This window comes from Hipposideros armiger, unplaced genomic scaffold, assembly GCF_001890085.2.
Source record: "Hipposideros armiger isolate ML-2016 unplaced genomic scaffold, ASM189008v1 scaffold_84, whole genome shotgun sequence".
In the NCBI taxonomy this organism is placed as follows: Eukaryota; Metazoa; Chordata; class Mammalia; order Chiroptera; family Hipposideridae; genus Hipposideros; species Hipposideros armiger.
In genome coordinates this window covers 2930010-2957037 of record NW_017731434.1, presented here as the reverse complement: position 1 = coordinate 2957037, position 27028 = coordinate 2930010, and the positions used below count along the sequence as shown (strand labels likewise).

The 27028-nt window shown below is 35.3% G+C and overlaps 1 protein-coding gene across 1 annotated transcript in view; it reads left to right on the top strand.

Annotated features, from left to right (window-relative positions):
- Positions 1 to 27028, top strand: part of PIGK (phosphatidylinositol glycan anchor biosynthesis class K) — a 116158-nt gene that overhangs the window by 50863 nt on the left and 38267 nt on the right. Inside the window, exon 10 of the mRNA XM_019644047.1 lies at positions 15237 to 15321. Within this exon, the coding sequence (XP_019499592.1) occupies positions 15237 to 15321 (85 nt within the window). The remainder of the gene's footprint in view (positions 1 to 15236; positions 15322 to 27028) is intronic.

Sequence of the window (27028 nt, the reverse complement as noted above, 5' to 3'; positions counted from 1 at the left end):
GATGTGCGTTCAAATTTTAGTTTAGTTTCTTGCTTTGTTTTTTCAGGCATATTACTTAATATTTGTGAAGCGCAGATATTTTATCTGTAAAAGGTTGATCTACTCTCTACCTTTAGAGTGATTGTGAGGATTGAGGGTAATGAGCATACTTTTTCAATGCATTTTTAAGAGCATGCCATGTAAAATTCAGCCGTACTGATGGTACTGTGGGGGCATGGTACTGTCTCTATCTGGTGGACTGTAACTCTATTTATATAGCTTGATTTGCATTTTTATTGGCCATGCCACAAATTGCCCATTCTGACAGGAATTACTGTTAGCATGGCCTTTCCATACTTACCCTTGTAGTTGATTTTTAAAAAAAAACTATTTCAGGACTTTATGCTTATTTCATTGTTTTGTCTTACCAATGATTATCTTATAAGTATTACTTCATTGTAACCTATCAATCTTTTATCATACTCATTCCGATATCATAATGTTAGCATTAAACTGTCTATAGGTTTTATTGTAGGGGGTAAAAATGAACCTGGAAAAATGACGGGGCCATGAGGTCTTTGCTAGCAATATCCTTCACGATTGATACCAATTTGGGGCACAGTTAAGTGTATTGGAATACTATGGTTTTTCTCAGGGGTAATCAATAATTTGAAGTTTCATGACAAATTATTTTTAAGAAAGCCAAACTGTACCTAAAACTGCAAGTAAAGTCATTTATATGTGACATTTTATTAAATTGATATAGTAAATATTATTTACAGTGCATTTTTCTATGACTGTAATAGATAAATTCCTGCAAGGTGGCAGGTAATTAAAAATTATTATTTCAAAATTAACTTCATCATAAAAATTAAGAAAAGTCAGGAGGCTGAAATAAATCATGTTTGATTTGGGGCATGCCTTGGTGATTAAATATTTATGTGAGAAAGGGAACATATTATGTTTCTTCATGAAACATTGATTGAATAATTCTATTATTCTTTCTCTGTTTGAAATTGATGTATATAAATTCTTGTCATACTCAGTGATATTCTGGACTTTGTACTTTCTTTAATTTGATGAAATTGCCATATATTATTCTGAAGGTACTTTCACTAAGGGAAACATGCAGCTAATATTGTTATGGAATATCTTTTTTCAGTGAGATTGATCACCCTCATTTTAACTGCAATTTTAAGAGTCTTTGTTTTTCATCTGATAGGATTAGCTTCTAATGTTAATTAATATTTTCTAGTATGATTTCTCAAAAGTGAGAGCAAACTAAAATTAATGAAATGCAAGAATTCAAATATATGATCTCAGACTAACTGAATTTGTCACATGATAACTAAATGTGGATTCTGGCTGAGAATTACTTCATGTACTATGAGTAGTGGTGGACCTAGTTTAATTGCTCAGAATGACATTGCCACTCAGAGATTCAGATACTTGGTGAGAACTTTTAAACTGGGTTGTATTAAAATTAGATATCTAATTTTTAAAATGTTTATTTCTTTATACTGAAGATGTGGATGTGTATATGTGTGTGTGTGTGTGTGTGTGTGTGTGTGTGTGTATATATATATATATATATATACATACATATATGTCTCTATATCTATATATCTACATATATATACTATATATAGTGTGTATATATATAGTGTGTGTGTGTATATATGTGCTATATATATTGAAAGATGGAGTAGGAACATAGGATTTTAGATTTCTATTAGCTGATTTAAAGATTGCATGCTTTTGGATAATCATTTGCATTTTTGCTTTAAGCTACTGAGACAGGTAATAATGAGCTATATGGTGAGACATAAATTATGAGTACAGGCAACCTCTGGCTTAGAGATACACTCTCAGTTTCTGCTCCTTACAATAGAAGTTGTAATTGCTTTAACTGTTTTGCATAAACATGATGTATACCTTTAAAATCTTTTATCTAATGATAGGGAAAGCTTTAACAGGCTTTAAAAATAACTGATGCTTATAATGATTTCTCTTTAGTATGCTAAAACATTGTAATATATATCTTCTAAATCATAGAGAATGATTAAAATATATCTTATGTGATTTTAGTGTTGAGGATAGTTTTTTTTTATTTCTAATTCTTTGAAAATTAGGCACAGTGAAACCTTGAGTATCCAGAAATTAGGTAACTTCTAGGAATAAAGAACACATGAAAGTTGCCAATGAGTTGACTCTGAATATGAGAAATCCCATTTTCACCTTACATGTAAAAACACAACCTGACTTTAATGGCCTTTGGCATTCATAATTTCAAATTTCATTAGAAGGAAACACTTCTGAGTAAAAGAATGCCCTATAATATTCATAAATTAGTAAAAATGTGAGTAAGTTTAAGCAAAACCGAATCTGTTTTATAGGTGTAACATTTCACTTTTTCCAGAATGAGAAATTGAAATGAGTTAGAGAGGTGGTTTGAAGTTAATAATAAAGAACAATCAACTGACTTCACTTTTGGAATTGTTGCTGACTGGATTTTTCTGAAAAACTCTTCTGTTATAAAATAACTTCATGCTCTATAAATTATTTAAAAGGCATTTTTAAATACATCGCTGAGCTACCAAGAAAGTAGTTGTGTGGAGACAAACAGTGCTTTTTGATGAATGGCATTTCTGGCTTTCCCCAGATTGAAACAGAAGTGGTGACACCCCATTATTCAATAGAAGGGGCTGCACAAGTTCAACTTCCCACAGCTTTTAGATAGTCGCAGTTGGTGTTCCAAACGTGCAACTTCCCTAAGCAGTTTTGGCAATGAATCAGCTCAGATCCTTTGTCTCTCTTTTAAAAGGTTATCTGTGGGTGGGATCCCTCTCATAGAGCCAACCCCTGATGTGTCCAGGAGCACCTTAATTCAAGCATGCTTTTACCGGGAACCATATGTACTTTATCCTGCTGCAGGGGCTTTTGTCTGTGAGGCAGAAAACATTTGTACGAGCCCATTGCTGAACCATGGCCCTGATTAGGAAGCTGCACTTTCCTCAATCATAGGGAAATCTTTTGGAGAAAAACATATAAGGGACTAAAACCTTCATGATGAGTAAACATGGAAGGCAGGGCTCTCTAAATTATAATTACTGATATATTTAGAAAACTAGAGTTTTGAGTTAGAATGTCTTTGTGTGAGGGTGAGGACAAACGGCTGTAGGTCCATTTGTGGGTAGTCAGGCTTAAGACAATTACAGTCAGCTTAAAATTGATTGTCCAGATAAACTACCATTAAAAAATAAGCAAAAATGAGGGCATTTTCAAACATACAAAAGCTGAGAGTATTTTGAATCAGTGCACTCAATTAAACGACATCTAAAGGGACAGAAAAAGGCAGTGGAAGAGAGGTCTGAGTGCAAGGCAGAATGCTCATAAATTAGTAAAAATTGAGTAAGTTTAAGCAAAAACCGAATCTGTTTTATAATTTTGAATATAATATGATGAAGATAATTATTTTGGGGAGTAAGATAAAGTACTGATGTATTTAATGACAGTATTATATAAGGAGAGGACATGATTGGTTTTAAAGTATTTTGAGGGCTGTTTTTTATGTGTGGGGCGGGGAGAGTAGGAAGTTTTAACAGCTTTAGGCAGTCTGGTAAGTACTGTAACTATTTTATATTTTTTGAGATATATGGTCATTTTGAGATATAATGGTCATTTGAGAATGACCATTAAATGAATAGAAGTAGAGGAAATAAGACGAGAAAAATAGTATAGAAGAAAAAGTGGAATTAAAAAAAAATCAATGAGGCAGCAAAGGAGTGAAGGTGAAACATAGAAGGAAAACAAAGCAGGAGAAATAGAAATTACCAAGTAAGGAGAAAGAAATAATTATAATTATGTTGCTTATAACAATGAATTTAAATAAATTAATCTTAGTTTAAAAGAGATCATCATAGTAGGATAAAGAGAAATTTCTACAGATTGAAAACATAATGGCATTAAATAGCTAAAAATAAAAGGGTTACCAGGCAACTGCTAACCAAAAGAAAGCTTATGTAGTTATAGTAATATTAGAAAAATAGACTTTAGGAAAGGGCGTTAACAAACATAATCAGGGCAACTAATGGTAAAAGGTTTTTCTCACCAGGAAGATAAAGCATGTTGAACTTTTAAATACCTAATAACATAGCCACAGTATATTTTTTAAAATTTACATATTAAAAAAAGGTTGATAAATTTACTATTGCAGAAGATTTCAATATCACATTATCAGAAATTGGTAAAAAAAAAATTCCTGCAAATGTTTTTAAATTAAAGACGAACAACTTGATTAATAAGTTGATCTGATAGATTCAACAAGTAGAGAAAAAACATTCTTCTCAAGCCCAAACATAATATTTTTAAGAATTGATCCCATAGTGGACTCCAAAAAAGCATGTCTTCTCAACTGTAAAGTGTGAATCTTATGGAACTTTTTTTTCTTGATCACAATATAATTGTTACAATCAATAGCAAAAAAAATTGTTTAAAATATATATGTGTAGAAATTTTAAAACATATTTTAAGTAATTCTTGGAATAAATAAAAGTATCAATGGAAAATTTTAAAATACTTAGAACTGAGTGAGAATGAAAATATTAAATATTAGTAGGATACAGTTTCTGATCCTGGATAGGATGAAATAATTTGCAACAGACTTACGATCCTACCAAAAACAACTAGAAAAGCCAGTCAAAAATTATATATTTTTACAGACACCAGAGACGTACAGAAGCAATAAGGACTGAGAAGCTAAAAACCAGATTTGGGAAAACTTCACAGAGATGAGCTTAAAATCTGTAGCCACTTTTACCTGGGTTATACTGATTTGTGGAGTAAGCCAAAGGCGAGAATCTGGGTTTGGTCCAGGCAGTGGGTCATTTCTTGTGGATATGAGTAGAGAAACTAGCACAACATTTGGTGATGTGTGAGGCTACATTGACACAGTTGTCACTCAATCACAAAACTAGTTTTTTTTTCAAGATGTTTGCCTCAATCATGGCCAGTTTCCCTTTCAAAATATTTGCCAAATTCTGAAGCTAAAGGAAAGCTAACTACTAAACAGAAAACTTCTGAAAACCAAAGCTGAATTTACTAGTCTTATTATTCTGAGGAGATAAAGATCTTCAGGGTGAGATCCCTGAAGAACATAGCAGGTGAGAGTTGACAGCCCTGGAGACGGTGGTGAACTGACACTGACAGTTTCCAGCTACATTTCCCCTTGGGTATACTGACTGATTCTGGATGCAGCAAGAGCAGAGATCAGCAAAATAGGCCCCATGGGCCAAACGTGGCCTAACGCCTGTTTTTGTAAATAAAGTTTTATTGGAAAACAGCCATGTTCATCCCTTCGTTTATTTACATAGGAGGTTAGGCAATTAAGTTCAAGAACTCATCCTAGAAAAAGTGCTATATACCTCATTGCTGAATATTACTATGGTTACCTTCGAAGTACTCCCCTTGGGAAACTTTGCACTGATGCCAGCACCTGGTCCATCCTTCAGAGCAATTTTGAAATTCTTTTTCTGGCATGGCCTCAGAGCTGTCATCATATTACCCTTGATGCCCTGAATGTCATCAAAATGTTTTCCTTTCAATATTTCCTTTATCTTCAGGTAAAGAAATAAGTCATTGGGGGCCAGATCAGGTGAGTAGGGAGGGTGTTTCAATACAGTCATTTGTTTACTGGCTGAAAACTTCCTCATAGACAGTGCTGTGTGAGCTGGTGCATTGTCGTGATGCAAGAGTCATGAATTGTTGGTGCAAAGCTCAGGCTGTCTAACTTTCACGCAGCCTTTTCAGTACTTCCAAATAGTAAACTCGGTTAACTGTTTGTCCAGTTCGTAAAAATTCATAATGAATAATCCCTCTGATATCAAAAAAAGGTTAGCAACATCATTGCAACAAGTTCACGAGCTTAATTTTCAGACCTGGTATTGTTTATGGCTGCTTTCATGCTATGACACAGTTGGGTAGTTCTGACAGAGAATGTATGGCAGAAAGTCTAAAAGAGTTACTCTCTGTCCCTTTACAGAAAAAGTTGTTCACCTCTATGCTAGAGGAATCTGAGCATAACTTCTGATAAAGGGTCATTAATGGGGACAGAGTGACCTTTTGAAGTACAGTTTGGGGCACTTTAGTGGGGCTTGAATGCCTAATTCTGAAGCTGCACGGGTCACAAAGACAAAAATCTAAGCTGAAAAACATAGTGAAAGTTACTGTAGCCTCTGTGTTGAAGGGACAAAGACCTGCGAGGCTTCAATTTAAAACTCTGAAGAGCCTCACCATAAGACTAGGGACAAATTAAAGGTAAAATGAGTTATTAAAATTATAAGGCAGTCTTATTAATAATTCAACTCAGTCCCTAGTTGACTGGAAGTGATCAGACTACCACTCTCTAAACTACCCAGCAGAGGAAAGTGTGGATCTTCTTAGATGGAAAATAGTACTGTTAGTAGTTATGTTTTAAATAATAAGTATGCAGTGTTCTATACACAATCAATTAAAAATTACTAGGTACATAAAAGGGAGGGCACTGTGACCATATACAAAGAGAAAAACAGAAGCAGACCTAGAAGTGATCCAGAACTTGGAGTTAGTAGACAAGAACCTTAAAATAAGTATGTTTAATATGTTCAAGAAGATAGAGAAAACATTATTTTTTTTTAAATTTTATTTTATTGGAGAATTGGGGGAGGGGAGCAGCGCAGGGGAATCGGGGGAAGGGGAACAGACAAGTTGCTGCCCTTTTGTTCTTCAGTCTAGTTGTGGAGGACCTTTCTTCATTGGTCCAAGTTGGCACCATCATTGTGCTCATCCCGGGTGAGGCAAATCGGTCGCCGGCCTCTGGACGGCCACTCACAGCGGCTCATGGCAGCTCACACTGGCTGCCGGCCACTCACGCTGGCTGCCAGCCACTCACGGTAGCTTCTGGCAGCCCACTGCAGCAGGGGCTGCAGCCTACACCGTCGCAGGTGACTCACGGCAGCCCAGCTTCGGGTCAAGCTGTTGTTCACCATCTTAGCGTTAGAGAGCAGTGTCACTGGCCCTCATGTGGGATCCCGAACTGGGGTCCTGGTGCTCAGAGCTGGCGTCCCAAGCCAGCTCTTAACCAATGCACCACTCTGCTGGGCCGAGAAAACATTCTTGAAAGCAGATGAGAAGATAGGAGTTTCACCAGAGAATATGAATATATCTGAAACAATGGAATTGAAAAATATACCTAACCTGAAGAATTGAATGAATGGCTTAACATCAAATTGGATACTTCAGAAAACAGTATATTAGATTCAGTAAAATGGTGTAATGTGTTTAATAATGTCTTAAACTAGAGGGCAGATTGAAAATAGAGAAGTAATATTTAATGAGATAATGAGCAAAAATAATGAAACATCAAACCACAGATTCAGCTCACTATGCTAACCCCAAGCAGGATGAATACATAGAAAGCACAACTTGGCATATCATAGTCAAAATGCTGAAAAATCATAGACAAAAGAGAAAAATCTTTAAAAGCCCATGAGAGACGAAAAAGTATATTACCTTTCATACTGACATAAATAGTGGAAGTCATAAAACAATAGAATGACGTGTTTGAAGTGATGAAAGGGAAAAAAAAAACTTCTCACCTATAATTTTATACATAGCAAAAATATCTTCCAAAAATGAAAAGGAAATAAAGATGTTTCCAGACAGAGCAGAGAATTTGTTGCCAGTGCACCTGAACTAAAATAAAAATTAAATGGAGCTCTTTAGTCAGAAATAAATGATCCTAAAGAGAAACACAGACATCAGTAAGGAATGAATAGAACCAGAACAGATAAATATAGCATTTAAGATAATTGAATATTGATTGAACAAAAAAGTAAATCAAAACAATTTCTTATTGAGTTAAAAAAAATTGTAGAATTAAAGTATATGGCAAAAATAATGCAAAAGGCAGAGGGATAAATGGAATTAAAGTGTTGTAAAATACTATTCTTATTGGAGAAATGGTAAATATAATCTGTTTGATTAGATTGACAAGTCAAAATTGGGTGTTCTAATGTCCAAAATAACCAATATAATAATGGTAAATACATATATAACTATCATGTTAATAGAGGCAAAAAGACGAATAAAGTATTTCATTAATTCAAAAGAAGAAAGGAAAGAGAAAAGAACAGCAAATAGATGGTAAATACAAGATAGATAGTAGTTCTAAATCCAGCCATATCAGTTATCAAATTAAACATAAGTGTACCAAAAACCTTTTGAAAGACTCAGGTGGTCATACCAAATTAAAACAAAACCCCAAAATGTGCTGTTTACATGAGACATCTTCCATAGAAAGGCACAAAAACTACTTGGATTGTGGCTAAAGTAATACTTAGAGGAGATTTAGGCAAAAAGTACTAAAAGAAATATTAAGCTGTCAAATAAAAAAATACTTGCTAGTTTTTTCAATCAAAAAAATATGTACGCTCTCCCAACAAACTACCAGCAAACAGTGGCTTAGATGATTTCTACTTGTGATGTTTACCAAACTCACGTTTGGTATGAACAGAATTAAAAAAGAAAGCATGCTATGTAACTCATTTGACGTGGACCTAGTTATTCAGTTAATTCTGAAACCAAAACTACACAAGGAGAGTATGAAAAAAATATATAGCCAACCTCACTTATGATCACAGGTGTACAAATCTTAAATAAAATTCAAATACAGTAATGTATAAATAAAAATACTTCAAGACCAAAGAGCAGTTATCTTAAAATTGCAAGAATGATTTAGGATTAGAAAATATATTAATGTATTTTATCATATCATTACATTAAATAAGAAATATTTTGTAATTGTTTCTGTATAGTGGAGAAAGCATTTGATTAAAATTCATCAATCATTAACGATGAGAAAAAGCAACAGGGCTTAGCCAACTAGAAATAAAAGGGAACTGCCTTGACTTAATCAAGGCCATGTATCTAAAGCCAGTAGCAAATATTATACTTTAGGGTTGAATCTTTAGAAGCATCTCAATGAAAGAAAAGATAACGATGCCTGCTCTAATTCCATCTATTCATCATTGCACGACAAGTCCCAACTAATGAAAGAAGACGAGGGAAAGAATAGAAGGTATATGAATAAGAAAGGCAAACTTTCCCTGTTTTTTTTTTTTAACAGACCATGTAGTAGAAAATCTAAGAGAATCTACCAGCTTAATAAAAATAGAGGAATAGGAGTAGGAAAAGATGTCATGCTACCCAAAAAATATCAAATAAAAGATTGAAAAAGTTGACTGCAACAAAATTAAAAATATCATACATAGCAAAAAAAAAAAATCAAAGTTAAGAAAAAGTCTGGGTGAAATTATATGCAACATGTATGTCAAAGAATTTCTCTCCAGATTATTTGTGTAACACTGCACATTGGTTTAAAAAGAAAAAGAAAAGATAACACAATAGAAAAATGACCAAAGGAAATATAGTTTGGAAAAGAGGAAAGACTCATGTCCAGTGACCATATAAATATGTTTTTAAAAGGGAAATAGAAATGAAAACAATGAGAGCCTGTTTCTTGTAGAAAATTAAGTGGTGATGATGGACAGAAATGGGAATTTACATATTTTTGGTGGCAGTGTAAATTGATACAGCCCCTTTGGATAGCAATTTGATGTTTTCTAGCAATATTTAAAATGTGCATAAGTTATGATCCAGCACATTCACATCTAAATAATTACTCTAGCTCAAGGGTTGGCAAGCTTTTTATATAAACAGCCATACAGTAAATATTTTAGCCTTTGTAGGTCAATGGTCTTGGTTGCACATATTTAGTGCAAAAGCAGTCATAGACAACACATTAACAAACGAATTGCTGGGTACAAATAAAAGTTTATTTACAGACACTAAAATTGAATTTTGTATAACTTTCATTGGTCATGCAATATTATTCTCCTTTTGATTTATTTTTTCAGCCATTAAAAAAAATATGAAAACCATTCGTATCTCATTGGATGGACAGAAAGAGGTGAGAGGCTAGATTTGGCCTGTGGGTTCTAGTTTGCCGCTGTTGTGCACATGTAGATGAAGTGGACTGGAAGGTTATGTACTGTAACATTATTTCTAATAATTAACTGGAAGCAGATGCCCATCAATATTGGAATATCTAAATGAAATGGGACATTTTCATATTATACATAGAGCTATTTACAGTAATGAACTAGAATTGATAATCATAGTGACATGCCTGGATCTTAAAAACATTAAATGAGAAAGGTAAGTGGCAGAATTATACATAGAATATAATTTATTTACGACACTATTTATGGACATTCTACCTATTTTTCATGTAGCTATGTATGTGAAAGCAAATAAAATGACTAGAACAATACACATATAACTTTAGTTATATGTACCTAGTAGAGTGCCTAGTGCAGGATAAGTGCTCAATAATTTCCACAGGTTTTTCTCTGCCCACCTCCCACCACTGTTATTTTAGAATTGCCTTTAACTCTACAAAGATGATTCCTTCTGCGCACAAGTTCGCTGGTACTGTGAACTTTTGGAAAGCTTGCGTACAACTTCTACCAGACAAGAGGTTACTTCTAAAATCCTTCATTGAGCCCTTTTGACCGCTTCTTCCTTGCTTCACCCCATTCCTCCGTTTAAGCCTAAAAAAAAAAAAAAAAAAAAAAAAAAGGGCCTGCCGAATGGCGCGATGGTTAAGAACTCGCTTGGGATGCCAGAGGGCCCCGGTTCGGATCCCGCATATGAGGGCCAGTGAACACTGCCCTCCACAGCTAAGATGCTGAACAACAGCTCAACCTGGAGCTGGGCTGCCGGGAGTCGCTGGCGACGGCGTAGGCTGCAGTCCCTGTGTCAGTGGGTTGCCATGGGCTACCATGTGTGGCCAGCAGCCAGCGTGAGCGGCCAGCAGCCGCAGTGAGCGGCCGTCCAGAAGCCGGCGACTGATCTGCCTCTCCAGGGAAGAGCGCAATGATGGTGCCAACTTGGGCAAGTGAAGCGACGTCCTCCACAACTAGATTGAAGAACAAAACGACAGCAACTTGTCTGTTCCCCTTCCCCAATCCCCCAGCACTGTTCCCATCCCCCCAATTCCCCAATAAAAATCTTTAAAAAAAAAAAAAAGCCTCCCCTTTGCACATGGCCCACTCCAAACTCTTGGCGATGTAATTTCTCTTCTAGTAATGGACCCTTGAGTCATTCTCTACTGCTTGGGCCTACTTCTATTTCTTTGAAATATACTATACCTCTTCTAATAAACGACTTTTTCCCTACTTTGAAAAAATAAATAACGTCCCTCATTGAGAACTAGAGCTGGATTTTCTGGGATTTGGTTATAACTGCTTTACTGGGTTGCTTGGGAGGTATTCTTTTTTAACTAGTATGTTTTCATGCCACACGGCAACCTGACAGTGTAAATAAGATGCATTTCAACAGCTGGGCCATAAATTAATGTTACCTTCATTCTCTGGGTAGTTAACTTTCTGTTCTCTACCTCAAATTATGTCTCTTTGTCCTGGCTTATCAACTTCCTTGTGCTTCTTCAAAGTAGGTAATAGCCAAGGTTATGTGTTAATATCTTGTCTCACAAGTGTTTAGTTTCATGATTAGAAGAATGGTTATGCTGTGAGTTTAGGAGGGGGATTCATCTCAAGGAAGATGATGCATTAGATTGTCGTCTCATTGCTATAACATCTATCTGCACAAAAATAATCTTCAGTGCCTCTTGAAGTTGTAATCGAATTCTGTGTTTGTCTCTATTGACCAAGAAAATTGAATTCTTTTATCCCTTCGAGTATCTTTAAGCTTGCAAGAATGTCACAGGGCCACATGTTTGTCAAGTATATCTTGCACAACAGTATGTGTTGTCACTTATATGAATGCTTGGGCATTTTTTAAAATGAAGTTTAGGAGTGGAAACTTTTCTATCCTTTTTTTTTTTCCAACAAGATTGAATTAAGTTAATTTCATTTTTCTATGTACTTTTTGTTTCAAGCAATTCTTTTGAGCTATTGTGTTTAAAGAGGTTACACTAACTTTTGAGCAGTTATGTTTAAGAGGTTACACTAAAATGGCTTACTGTTTTTGTTTTTGATATGTTTAGAGAATTTTTTCTTAGTGGTTTTGGATTACCCTAGATGATGTGTCTTGAACTGTTTAATGATCTTCTTAATGTTTAGTTTGTATTTGGCATACAGCACACTGTCTTTGGTTTTCTGTTCTTTTTGTTGGGTATATTTCTGATGTTTGAAAAGTTGCTTTGGCCTTCTGCACACAATAAGCTATGCTATTTTATACATGAATAACCGAATATCAGTGTCGCAATGTAGAATAAAAAGTTCACATCTTTCTGAATCAGAGATGGCCTTACATATGGGCACAGTCAGTAATTTTACAGTGTTATTTCAGGAGTGCTGAGATAGCACAGATGAAAAAGATTTTTGAGGGCACTGGGCATCTATGAAAGTAAAAGAAAACAAAAGAGATGAGGATTTATCAAGACTAGCTTCATAGAATTCAGGATCTTGCCAGCAAGTGTTCTATTTACTTATGCAGAGGATTTGGACAATATTTCACGTGTGTTTTGATTTGAGATGGTAGCATCACTGTATTAAATCCAAAATCCTTTATAGTATAGACAAGTTGAATTCATTATTGTTTTCTACAAAAACACAGTTTGTTTATTTATTTATTTTTATTTTTTATTTTTTTTAAGCTGAGCCATCCTGCCACCTGTTGGCAGCTCAGCGGCAGCTCAGCTTGGGTCAGGACTCCAACTGCTGTTGCTCAGAGCTTGCACTCGAACAAGCTCTTAACCAACTGAGCCACTCTGCTGGCCCTTTACAAAAACACAGTTAAAAAAAATAGTAAAGTAAGAAACGGAATACATGTCTTTTTCCATGTAGAAATTACTTACTTGATAAAGTAGATCTTCTTAGTGAAGGATCTTGAAAAGAGATAATACACGAAGTCTTTCCTTTTAGGGACTCAAATGTTAAAAAACAATAATGAATGGTTTTAAGAAAGAGGCACTTTACCATTTCACGAGAGAACATTCCAGATTCCCTTAGGGTGACAGCCATATATACATTGAAATTAGTATTTGTAGTTTTCTTAGTTTCTGAATTATACTATTAATATAAGCATGGACTACTTGATCAGAGCCATGTGAGAATCTGAGAGATTGGGCTTAGAAAATGTAGGTGACCTTAGATGACAACCTTGGGAAAGTGCTAATTTTGAGAGAATAGGAGGTACCTTGCAAGGAGAGGAGGAGGTTGTTCCTTGGAGGCTTGGTAGTGAAGGGAAAGAAAGAAGCAGCTGAATATAGAGTCCAAAGGAAATAAGATAAATGGGGAAAAAGGAGACAAGTTCTACTACCACAAAAAGTACCATTTAATTGAAGAAACTACACTCCAGTGTAGCCACAGAGGAGGGTGCTCTTGAACTGAGAAACCTAATAAGCCAAATTTTTTCCCTTCTTCCTCCCATCACAAGATAACTTGCTATTGCTGATCCTGGGGAAAAAAAAAATATATATATATATATATATGTGTGTGTGTGTGTGTGTGTGTGTGTGTGTGTGTGTGTGTGTGTGTGTATATAAAATCTTCAACAGAAAAAGAAGGAAGTATCCATACAAAGTTATGAAAGAGAGAATGAAAGGAAAAAGAAAAAGAAAAACCACAAAACAGGAAAACTGAAACACAACACTCAAATATGAATAACCTATATTAAACAAGCAATTACATTATTGAAACAACACCATAAATCAGACATTCTAAACAATTGAAATGAACAAACTAACAGGAAGATGAATGAAACAGGAGCTGATGAATTCTAGAAAGAAATTGCTGGAAAAAGGCAAAAATCATTCGGAAGTGAAAAGTAAGTTACAAGCTACCCAAAGGAAGATAAGATATTACCAAAAGTGCAGTAAAAGAAAAAGAATAGAAAGGAAACGGGTCAATAAAATGAAACAGAAAGAGATAAAAGGATCAGAGAGAAAGTGATAGAGAAAATCCAATATATTTAATTCAAGAACTTGAACTAGAAAAACAAATGGAACATGAACAGAAATAATATTTCAAATTATAATAAGAAAACTTTTCAGAAATAAAAGGAGGCCTGAATTTCCATACTTCCTTGATAGCGTCCTTTGAAGCACAAAACCTTTGAATGTTGATATTATTCAATATATCTGTTTTCCTTCTGTCCTACAGACTTAGACTAGTCTTGTTTATTTGTCAAGATAATTCAAGATTTTGAATGAAAAATTTAATTTTTAAGTTAATAAGTTAATGTGTAATTTACAGAGAAAAAAGATAAAGAAGTTTGAATATGTTTAGGTCTTTTTTTTTAATACCATGTTTATTTGCTATTTTGAAAAGGATTAATCATTTTTTTAAACCTTTTTTTCTGATTCTCTTCATTTGGGGAGATTTTATTTTTATTCCTATTCTGCATTTTACTATTTTACACTGTAATAGGAATGTATTATGTCAACTGTGCATCTCATTGTAAATGTAGATATTAAAGAATGTCTTTTCCATATAAAATATTTTCTGAGAGAATTATTGCTATGTTCATTTTATTCATATATTCATTCAGCAAACATTTATTGAGTTATTATTATATGGTAAACATTGGATATTACAAAGAATAAGACATGGTTTTTGTCTTCATGGAGGTAAAAAATGTGCCTAGATGGGTCTAAATAAATTGTTGTATTTGAAAGAAGAGTATACAAGGAATTGGTGGGTGGGCCAAACAGAAAACAGAATGGAGCAAATCAGAGTCATGGAGCTGCGGGGCCCATTGGCCCAAGACTCGTAGTAGTCAGATATGGCTGAACAGCCTGATGCATAGAGAAGGAATTGCTAGAGACGAAGCTTGAATGTGGTTGGAGCACAGGTTTTGAAGACCTTTAAATACTATGATAAATAGCAGATCCTATGAACAGGGTATTCTTCAGCATTTTTAAGTCTTAGAGTGAAAGACAGGACCTAAGAATAGTAGGTGATGTTAGCTAATCTTATTCATAGTAATTAAATGCAGTCTGAATGCGTTTATAGTCACGCCATTTAAAAAGGATCATTAGGTGGTTTTTCATAGATTATTGATAAATACTGATTATTTCAAAAACATTAAATAAATATTTTAATGTATTTCATATTTGGCCTATTTAAATATTTGCCATACTTAAAAATAGTATTGACCTTAGCTTTGTATTTTTTTAATTCCTTTTTTTCCAGCTATAAGGAAGACCGGATGGATGGGGGTCTAATGGAACCACTGAAATACGCTGAACAACTTCCTGTAGCTCAGATAATACACCAGGTTTGCTTTCTATTTTACTCTTTTGAAAGAAACAAAATTTTTAATCTCCGTAAAGTAATTGCTTGTGTTAGATTTTTCAGAATCAACGTGCTGTAGCTGAAAGGCATTCTAGGTCGTCCATCCCCGCTTATACTCCACCACCTATTACAGTTGGAAGTCTCATTCAAAGCACAACATTAAAAGGCTATTGCTGTTACTTACTCATATATAAAATACAGGGTAAAATCAGAATTATCTTCTGTGTCTTAACAACAAGACTTAATTTCAGAAAACTTTCATTTGAACCATTGTATATAGTATTTGTTTGTGACAAGAAAAAAGAGCTGGAAAAATATCATTTGGTATAATTTTTTTAGTAGCTAAAATGAGAAAACATCCTTTCCCTACTTCCACCCCACCCCATTATCAACTCTTGTAAAGTGTTAATTCTAAATGTCATGTAGGCAATTTTTTCATTTCCAGTTATAATGACTCTATCATCCGATATTCTACATAACTATAATCTTAGAGAAGGCAGTGTAGTAAGTATATAAACTTAGATTTTATACTGTGATTTTGACAGCATATAAAGTCTGCCCTGCTAGGCCAGAATCTTAGAATTTTAAGTGGTGTGTTGACAAGAGTTACAGCCTTCAAATCTACCAGATTTTTCAGAATCTGTAGATTATGGGAAATATTTGAATTCTTAAAGGTCGAATTTCTCAAAATTTTAATGAAGTATAGTTATTATTAATCTTTCAATATGTCTTTGTCCATCAAAAGAATTTTTATTTAGCTGATACAGGTTGATTAGAATAAGTGCCAGTTTGCGCTTATTAGAAGAAACAGGCTTTTACTTGAAAATGTTGGCTCCACAGATCTTTACATTGACATTAAATTTTACTATGAAAATTCTATGAGAAGTTACAAATAATGGTCAGAAATTTGCCTCTTTTGGAAGCTTATCTATGCTTGGTAATCAGGTCCAGTGTATATGTCAGGAATTCCCTAGTGTTGACAGAGCCTAAATGACCTAACAGCCTGCAAATGTCACATTTAAAATTCTGTGTTCATGCCTCAGTCCCAGCATAAATGAGTTAAACAGCAGAGCAGGCAGCAAGTCAATATGTTCTTAACAGTAAGAGTGAGCAGTGAAACAGTTTGTGGTTTGTTCAGCATAGGTAAATAGAATCTGCCCAGAATGGCTCACCTAGAATAAAATCTGCAACAGGAAACCAGAATTAACCTTTAAGATGGTTGACCAGAGGAAATGTCAGTCATATTTTTATAGCAGGAATGAGCCAAAAAACTACAGTTTATGTAACAGCTGCATTTTGCTGTAATACACTATCTGAATTCAAAGATGAATATTTTTTACCTTGCTGAAAATTTTTAGTATGATATTTTGGGCAGTATTAAAAGCTGTATTAATTTAAACACTGAATTATGACCATTATAATTAGCATTCTGTAGTACCTGGATGTATAAAATTTCAATTTTTAAGAAATTTGCATGATAGGGATTTATTTATTTTTTATTGAATAACATTAATTCTGTTCTCAGAGGTTGATCAGAAAAGGTCGTTGTTAAAGCAGACTCTTATCTGTTCCTCTCGTTACTTCCTTTACTGACAGTACTACAACTCTGGGACTGGACCATTGTCTGCAAAGTGGTCTTTAAGAAGCATGAGCAGTGCTGCGAAAAGTTCACTTATAAGTAGATTATTTGAAAGCAGTATTTTTCCTTAAAAGAATAGTAATACATGTGATAATTAGGTTCAGCCGATCCCACAAAAGCTTTTTAATCTGTAATATACCTAAATAACAGTATTATTGTGGTACATATCTAACCTCCACGTATAACTATTTTTATACTGTAAGTAACTATTTTTCCTCTAACCTTGAATCATGTTTTATCTATGCCTATTTTGGAGCATTATCATTTCTACTCGAAATAGTGTTATTTATACACAGTTTCTATCTCCCATTTGATTGTGTTCCTGGATATTCTTGATTTCTTGATATTCCTTTCAGCATCTTGACTTACGCCATAGATGCATATATCTGAATGGCTGGGTATGTATTTTTAGTGGTACAGAGAGCCAAGAGTACCTCTTTTCCCTACTACCTAGATGTCAGAAGCCCATGCCTCTCATCACAGGTAGCACAGTTTAGAAGCTCCAGGAGAGGAGGAACAGGACCAGGGGCTGCTTGAGAAACAAGAGAGAAATGGCCCTTAGTCATTTGAGTAATTAATTTCTTATGTATGTTACTCAAACTGCATTTTATAATCAGGAGCTAGGCCAGATTCTCAGTATTGCCATTTCATACTGCCAAATTATTTACCATTTTTTAGGGGTCCTAACAAATATGATTGTACATCTAGGAAACCCAAGAGACTCAAGTTACAAATAATAGAATTAATAAATTCTATTATTTATTAATAATAATAGAATAATTCTAGAATTATCTCTGGTGAGATAGCCAGATATAAGATAAGTAAAAGTGATAGTTTGTCTATATTTGCAATAAGCACACAAAATGGAAATGGGAACGTTTTTCTTTCAAACAGTGAAAAGAACTATAAAATACTTAGGAGTAAATTTAACTGATAAACCATAGGGCCTGTATTATAAGAATCATGGAAACATACCATGTTTCATAAACAGAAAGACATACCAAATATTTAATGGGCCAGGAACTTAATATAAAAATATACTTTTTCCTAAACTAGCAGTTCTAATTGGAATGGAAACAGGTTTTTTTAAAAATAATAATAATAGGGGAGGGCCAGCCAAGTGGCGCGTTGGTTAAGAGCTGGCTTGGGACGCCAGCTCTGAGCAGCAGGGCCCCCATTCTAATCCCACATATGAGGGCCAGTGACACTGCCCTCTGCAGCTAAGATGCTGAACAACAGCTCAACCTGGAGCTGGGCTGCCCGTGAGTCGCCAGTGATGGCTAGGCTGCAGCCCCTGCTACAGTGGGTTGCCATGGGCTACCGTGTGTAGCCAGCAGCCAGCATGAGCGGCCAGCAGCCTCAGAAGCCAGAGACTGATCTGCCTCGCCCGGGAAGAGCGCAATGATGGTGCCAACTTGGGCCAGTGAAGCAACGTCCTCCACAACTAGACTGAAGAACAAAAGGACAGCAACTTGTCTGTTCCCCTTCCCCCAATTCCCCAGTGCTGTTCCCATTCCCCAATTCCCCAATAAAAATCTTTAAAAAAAAAATAGAGGAAAATGACCACATATCCAAATATCCAATAATAGCCAAAGAAAATATGTAAAAGAGAGATACACTTGCCTAACCAGATATCAGAACACAGCCGCTATAATTAGTAAGTATTCTATTTAGTAAAGATAAACAAAGGAATAGACCAGTAAGTAGATTAATGGATCACAATGGAAGAGTAGATTTCCAGTTTTATTTACTGTAATTCAAAATAAGAAATACATTTTATATACATAATGATGCATGATGTATGTGTGTGGAAAATAAAAATAAAAGTTTCACGATATATTTTTCCTCATTACATATATACACTGTTCTGTTCTTTTTCTACTTTATATTTAAAAAAAAACAGCCTGCTACATTGATTTCAAAAGCAACAAATAGTTCTGACCTGTGGCTTGCAAGACACTAGAATAGAGAATCCAGAGAAAAAAGTACTATATTTGATCAAATATGATCAATTATTATACTTGATTAAATTTGATTAAAATATGATTAAGAAGATATTTCAGTAGGAAAAGGGTTGAACTCCCATGTCATACTATATATGAAATAAATTTTTTTATAGATTAAAGATTTAAATAAAATAAGTGAATAAAAATTTTAGAAGAAAATTTAGGCAACTGTATTTATAGTTTGGAAGTAGGGAGGAACATCTTAAAATTTAGACAACTTCATTTATAATTTGGAGTAGGGAAGAACTTAATGAGCACAAAAATCAAGAATATATGTTTAGGGCCGGCTCAGTGGCACGTTGGTTAGGAGTTGTCTTGGGATGCCAGCTCTGAGCAGCAGGGCCCCGGTTCGGATCCCCATGCGGGCCAGTGACAGTGCCCTCTATAGCTAAGATGGTGAACAGCTCAACCTGGAGTTAGGCTGTCGTGAGTTGCCAGCGACGGTGTAGGCTGCAGTGGGGCTGGCCGGCAGCTGGCGTGAGCTGCTGTCCAATGGCCAGTGAGCGACTGCCTCACCTGGGAAGAGCACAATTATAATACCAACATGGGCCAGTGAAGCAACCTCCTCCACAACTAGACTGAAGAACAAAAGGACAGCAACTTGTCTGTTTCCCTTCCCCGATTCCCCAACGCTATTCCTCTCCCCCAATTCCCCAATAAAATCTTAAAAAAAAAATGTTTAGCTCCATAAAAATGGAATGTTTTATATCACACAAGATACAACAATAAAAGACTAATGTTAGAATCAAGATTAAATGTTTACAAAGAAAACAACAGTAAATTGGTTAATATCTAAAATATGCAGAGAACTCTTAGAAGTTTATAAAAAGTTCATAAAAAAACAACTTAGTAGAAAAAAAGACAAAAGATATGAAAAGCATTTCAGAAAAAAACAAATGTGAATAGTCAATAAATGAAAGAAAAGAGCCTCAAACTCAGTAAGGAAGTGCACATTACAAATTTAGTGAGATTATTTTATACCCATCAAACTGGCAAAAATTAAAACCACACTTTGGAAAACAGTTTGGCAGTTCCTCAAAAGGTTAAACAGATAGAATCCATATGACCCAATGATTGTATCTTAGGTTATAAAATCTTGCATCCACACAAAAACCTGTACATGAATGATCATATCAGCATTATTCATAGGAACCAATAATTGAAAACAACCCAAATGTGCATCAACTGATGAATGGATAAATACAATGCAGTATATCCATCCAGGGGACTATTATTTGGTGACAAAAGGGAATGAAGCACTGATACTTGCAACAACATGGATGACCTTGAAAACGGTACGTTAAAAGAAGCCAGTCAAAAAAGACCACATTTATATGAAATGTCCAAAATAGACAAAACTATAGAGACAGAAAGTAGATTAGTGGTTGCCTAGGACTGAGATGAATGGGGGAATGGGACCAACTTCTAAATGGGTACAAGGTTCCTGTTTTTGGAGTAATGAAAACTTAGTGGTGATCACTACATAGCTCTGTGAATATACTAGAACCATTGAATTGTACACTTTAAAAGGTGAATTTTATGGTATATGAATTATATCTCAATGAAGATATTTTAAAAATTAAAATCATCTATTCATGGTAGAGATGCTAGGAAGAAGGTACTTGTATACCTGGTTGGTAGATATCTGAATTATTTTTACCTTTTTAGAATGCCATCTTGCAACATCTCTTCAATATTTAATTTATATAAACACACACACATACATATATACAAACATACATACATACATATACATATACATGCCCTTCAACTCAGTAGTTCCACTCATGGGACTCTAGCACGAACTACTAATATATAAATAGAAGTACTTGTATATAATCATCTCAGTACAATGATATTTACATGTATTTTAGCCTTACTTGTGGCCACAACCAATTGGGAACAAAGTGAATGGCCCTTAGCATAGTTGATATAGTGTGTATGATTTTTCAGAAGCCACAATTCAGTAGAGCAAATATGTGTTTTTCCATATTTTTGTATAATTGGACTTATTTTCTTACCAACTAACTTTTCCTCCTCCAGTTTTTGCCTAGTGGTAGAAAAATTAATCAAGAAACTCACACTCAGCATTTTCTCTCTCTTCCACTCCTTCCTAGGATGGTGGAGTCATCATAGCTTAGGTAATAAGGGGTAGTTGACGTGGCTTCCTGGAACTCAGACATTCAAGGTGTTTCTCTACTGAAATACACTGTTACATTGTATGGTTTGGGATAGGCATCTACCTCTTCTGGTCATTACTGAACTAGCTGGTGTGCAGAGCACACCCGTTAATACTTAACATATCATCTCTCCACATGATTGCACAGCTCGAGCAATGTTAGAGGAAGAGAACAGAGCAGGTAATGGGAAAGAGTAGTCCCTCATTTGTTGCCCTTCCATCTCTATTTCCTTCCTCTTCTGTCTTCTGACTTTCTCACTTTTCTTTCTTGCCCCATTCCCTCATATTTTCTTCTATTTCATTCCTGTAAGTGAAAGTTATATGAATTCTTCCCAAGTGTTAGTGAATTTGTTAGTATTTTCATTGGAAAGTGAATTAAATTCAGTGTCTGATACATTCTGGATAAGTACAGTGATCACGGATTGTTGAATTAAGGGGTCTTTGACATGCTGACTAAGAATGGAAAAGAATTAAGAAATCTCTAAAGGTCACAAAAAGCTTGTTGACAAACCTACTTATGATACTCAGGTTCCTTCATAGCCAAAATGGTAGTATTTCTTAAATGTTTTTGAGTAGGTATGCAAATGATAGGATTCATTAACATTTTAGGCAACCTAGTGGTCCTGCAACAAAATAAAGTACAAATCATGGGAAAGTATAAAATGCAATTACTAATGTAAGGGGCATTACTAAATATGCAAGTACAACTAATTCTTTTAAGGGTTTATGGAGTTTGTTAGGATTTAAAATATAATGAAAAAATAGAAAAATGTATACAAAGAAAGTAGTTTGGTTAACCTAGCTTGCTTATGTTGGTAATTTCTCTTTAAAGGTGATTATTTTTTCTTTTAATCTGTTTACTAGGAAGGCAGGTACAGGTACAGATACAGGCAGATATCTTACTGAGACACCAGTATGGAGAGAAGTGGAAAAGTTTTCCTTTTAAGTAATTTTACATTTACTTCTTGTTAATTTTAAAATTAAACCACTTTTGGGGGCTGGCCTAATGGTGTGTTGGTTAAGAGTTGGCTTGGGAGTGCCAGCTGTGAGCATCAGAGCCCCGGTTCAGATCCCACATATGAGGGCCAGTGACACTGCCCTCTACAGCTAAGATGCTGAGCAGCGGCTCAACCTGGAGCTGGGCTGCTGGGAGTCGCTAGCAATGGCTAGGCTGCAGCCGCTGTGGCAGTGGGTTGCCATGGGCTACCGTGTGTATCCAGCAGCCAGCATGAGCGGCCAGTAGCCGCAGTGAGCAGCCGTCCAGAAGCCGGAGACTGATCTGCCTCACCTGGGAAGAGCGCAATGATGGTGCCAACTTGGGCCAGTGAAGCAATGTCCTCCACAACTAGACTGAAGAACAAAANTGGGAAGAGCGCAATGATGGTGCCAACTTGGGCCAGTGAAGCAATGTCCTCCACAACTAGACTGAAGAACAAAAGGACAGTAACTTGTCTGTTCCCCTCCCCCAATTCCCCAATAAAATCCTTAAAAAAATAATACAATTAAATTAAATTAAGCCACTTTTTTAAAATAGGTTAAATTTAGGATTAAGATTTGACATATGTAACTAAACTATGGTACTTATAAGGAAACTTGGCATTTTTTCTTCTTTGTATAAAGAGTTGCATGCAGGTGGGTGAGATAACTTTTTTTTAAGACAGGAGGTTCATTTAAATTTAATTTGTAAACATAAAATTTGATTAGTAACATGTAGAGTTTATTAAATTATAAAATAATGACAACTAGGTATTTAAAAAATAATAAGACACAAGAGTCTGTTAAAAAGCGAAGTTTGTACGTAGTTAAAAATATACACAGGGTGCCAAAAAATGTATACACATTTTAAAAAAGGAAAAACTGTATTAAAATTGTAATAATATGTACTGATAACAAAGATGAATACAAGTCATGTGTATACGTTTTTTTGGCACCCCTGGTATATTAAGAGTAGTCTCAAATAGAGATGTTACCTTCTTTTGATGTTAAATATTTTAGAAATGTACTGAACGATGAAAAGGTCAGTCATGAATGAATATGTATAATTTAGCTGTTATTAACATAACACTTTTTCTTTAGTATCTTCTAGTTAGGCATGTGTTTTATTTTTTTTAAACTTTGTGTCAGGCTCTGGCAGATATTGAAATATTTCAGCCTGTACTGGTTAGGTATACAAAATGGCACTGATACAAAAATGTAGGTCTTATGTGCAGAATAGGTCTGAGCAGATTAGATAGATCACCTAGCTAGCCTAGAAACCCCAGTATGTATATGGATTATATAAATGGTAAAGGTCACATCACAGATCAGTGGGAAATTAAAGGATTATTCAACAAATGATGCTGAGACAATTAAGTATTCGAAATGAAAGACTAGATTCTTGCTTTATAATACATAGAAAAAGTAAATTCTAATTGGATTATAGATGAATGCAAACAAAGGGAAAATATCAAAACAATTTGGAAAGTGTATTGGTAAATATTTGTGTGTAAGGACTTTCTAAGCATGGAAATAATGGCAGAAACTACAAAGGAAAATCAATATATTTGACTTTGTAAAAAATGTAAGACTATGTACATCAAAATGAAAAGGCAATATCAAAGTGGAATAATATTTTCCTCACAGAATTAAAATCTTCATATATAAAAAGCTTTCACAAAATGATAAGCACAAAAAACCTAACATTCCAATGGAAAGAAGCAAAGAACTTGTACAGAGATGCCTTAAAAGTTAGAAATGGCTAATAAACTGATGAAAACATGTTAATATTTATTAACAATCTCAGAATTGTTCATTTCAACCATATAAAGCATCATTTAAAAAAGGCAGCAAAGATATGAAAAGTAGTAATACTCAGTAACGACAAAGCACACACACTACTAGAGAGGAATGCAAACTGTACAAATTGAGGACAATATGGTAATTTGTTCCAAAATTTGTAAATACGTTTATGAGCTATTTAAACATGGCTGATTGAACACATATTTATTCTCTTTCCTCAAACACTCCACTAAAAGGACAATAAAGACATAACAACATATAAACCCCAAAAGACAAAGAAAATGGAAGAAGAGGATAGCAAATGAGAGGCAACAAAAATTGGAAGAAGAAAAATAGTTGAACAAATGGTAAACAACTTAGCAGAGTGGAAAAGCTGAACCCTAACTTCCATCATGGGGGAGTCCTCTAAGAATGAGCCAGTTTTTACTGCAGAACCCTGGGAAAGCAGGCACCGGCACCAGGCATTTCAAAGGTTATGTGCAAAGAGGAACTCGCAGCGTCCTCCTCCTGTTTAATTCTCAGACCACTGTCATTCACGCTTATATACTATCAGCCAGATGATTGGAGAATTTCTCCCTGAAAATACTAGCCTAATAAACAAATAATGCACATTTTGACATTGGCAGGATCCCAGGTTAATAGCCAAGTCTCAGTCTGTTCACCCCACTGGGAAGCCCACTGGTTGATGAGTGCTACTAATGCATAAAGATCTTATGTTCGGTGCTTTATTTCCTCATTGTTGACTGCGGAGATACAACCAAGGATCATCAGACTTTTAGGGAATGTCTTCATTATGGAAGACAAAGATCAAAATAAGCAAATGGAAAAAGGGAACTTAGCAAATACAGATATGACCAGGAATAGAAGAAAACATCAACAGCATCATCATCATCATCAACATAACAACCACCAACAGCAACAACATCCACCGCCACCTCAGAAAGAAATGAGAAAATATTTTGTTTATCAAGCAGGATACTATACAAAAAATGAACATTTAGAAAACAAGAAATAGCTCTTGGGAATTAAAATTATGAAAATAGAAATAAAAATTGCAATAGAAAGTTTTGAAGACAAAGTTGAGGAAATTTCTCAAAAGTTGGGACACAAAGACAAAGAGAAGGAAAATTGGAGGCATAACTATTTGTAGACAGTTCTAGAGCCTCTCATAATTCTAAAGTTGCATCTTATGAGCAGGGGCACTAACAGGCTTTTGTTCTGGATTATTTTGTCATACCCTGTTTCCTCGAAAATAAGACCTAGCCCGAAAATAAGCCCTTGCATGATTTTAGGTGCCAAAATATGACACCTTGGCATACTGAATATTGTAAGCTGAAGGAGTTTGTGGAAAAGGCACCCTTCTCCCTAAAATAGGTCATAAAACCCTCATGTGAGGGGTGTGTGCCCTCTATATCCTGGAGGAATCATGCTATGGCTTATTCTCTGGCTATGTCTTATTTTGGGGGAAACACGGTAGATGTTTGTATAGTGAACAGCCTTGAAAGATAGAGATAGTGACTCCCTCAGGAGCAAAGGGCAGATGTGCTTGTTGTCCAGTGTAATCAAGATCATGTCTTCTTTCAAGGCAAAGATTGGACAGATTTGTTGCAGCCTCTTATAAAAGATTTGGGATTTCCTAAGCTGAGGACTCCTTGTCTGTGCATACATCTCCCTAGGCCTGCCACTGCATTGTCCTCATGGTACTTGCGGGGGCAAGGAGAATTGGAACAAACATGAAACTCATGCTGCCATGAGTAATGAAGTTCTTTGTCTCTGACCCAGGAGTCTCATATCTTCTGAAATGCCAGTCCTATGAAACTGTTCCAGGTCAACTTGTTACCTTGGAAGCAGGGTAAAATTTCAGACCCTTCACAGTTTTAGGCAATAACTGATGAGGTCCAACATCTGACTAATAAAAGTACTAGAAAAAGAGGACAGAAAAAATGAAGGGAGGATATATTAAATAATACAAGAAAAACTTTCCAGAACTCAGTGACTTACTAAGTGCTCAATCTTATGAAACAAATAGATGCCTTACCAAGAAACGTCATTTTGAAATTTTAGAACAATTAAAAAATAAAAAGGAAGGCCCGAAAAAATTGCAGAATGAAAAAAAAAGCCACAGTCAAAAGAGCAAGTGTCAGAATGTCATCAAGAAACAACATGACACATAAAACAAGAAAGCAGTGATGTCTTTAAAATTATGTGAGAAAATAATTTCCAGTTTAAGATTCTATTCATTGCTCAATTATCCTTCAAATATCATGATTCAGGAAAGATATTCAAAGTCTCAATAAATATTTTTTCCCAATCATTCTTTCTCAAGAAGTTTCTAGAGGTATGATTTATTGAATGAAAGAATAAACCAAGAAGCCTGAAAGCATATTTTCCAGGGCACAGGAGATTCATCCATCAGGGTAAGATGCTAGTGAAATCCCCAGATTGATGATGGAGGGAAGTCTTGGAGTGACAGCTATGTAGAAGCTTAAAGAGTAAAGACTATTCAGTAACATCTCTATAAAACTGGGGGAAGAAAGTACAAACCCATGTCTGCTTTAAAAAACTTCAACTTACTCAAGTGTTATATATCAATGACTACTTTGCCTTGACAGAGATATATTGTCCACTTTTTTCCCCACTATGTTCTTATCCATATTCCAGACCTCTGGGTCCCCTATTTCAGTTATAAGGCTTCTTGTGAATCCTTTAATATTTTTATAAGATTAGTAGATTTCAAGATCTCTCTTTTTTTTTTAAGATTTTATTGGGGACCTGGGGGAGGGGAACAGCATTGGGGAATTGGGGAAGGGGAACAGACAAGTTGCTGTCCTTTTGTTCTTCAGACCAGTTGTGGAGGACGTCGCTTCACTGGCCCATGTTGGTATTATCATTGCGCTTTTCCCAGGTGAGGCAGTCGCTCGCTGGCCATTGGACTGCCACTCATGCCAGCTCATGCCAGCTGCCGGCCTCTCATGCTGGCTGCCAGCTACTCACGGTAGCTCACGGCAGCCCCATTGCAGCCTACGCCATTGCAGGCCACTCACGGCAGCCCAGCTCCAGGTCGAGCTGTTGTTCACCATCTTAGCTG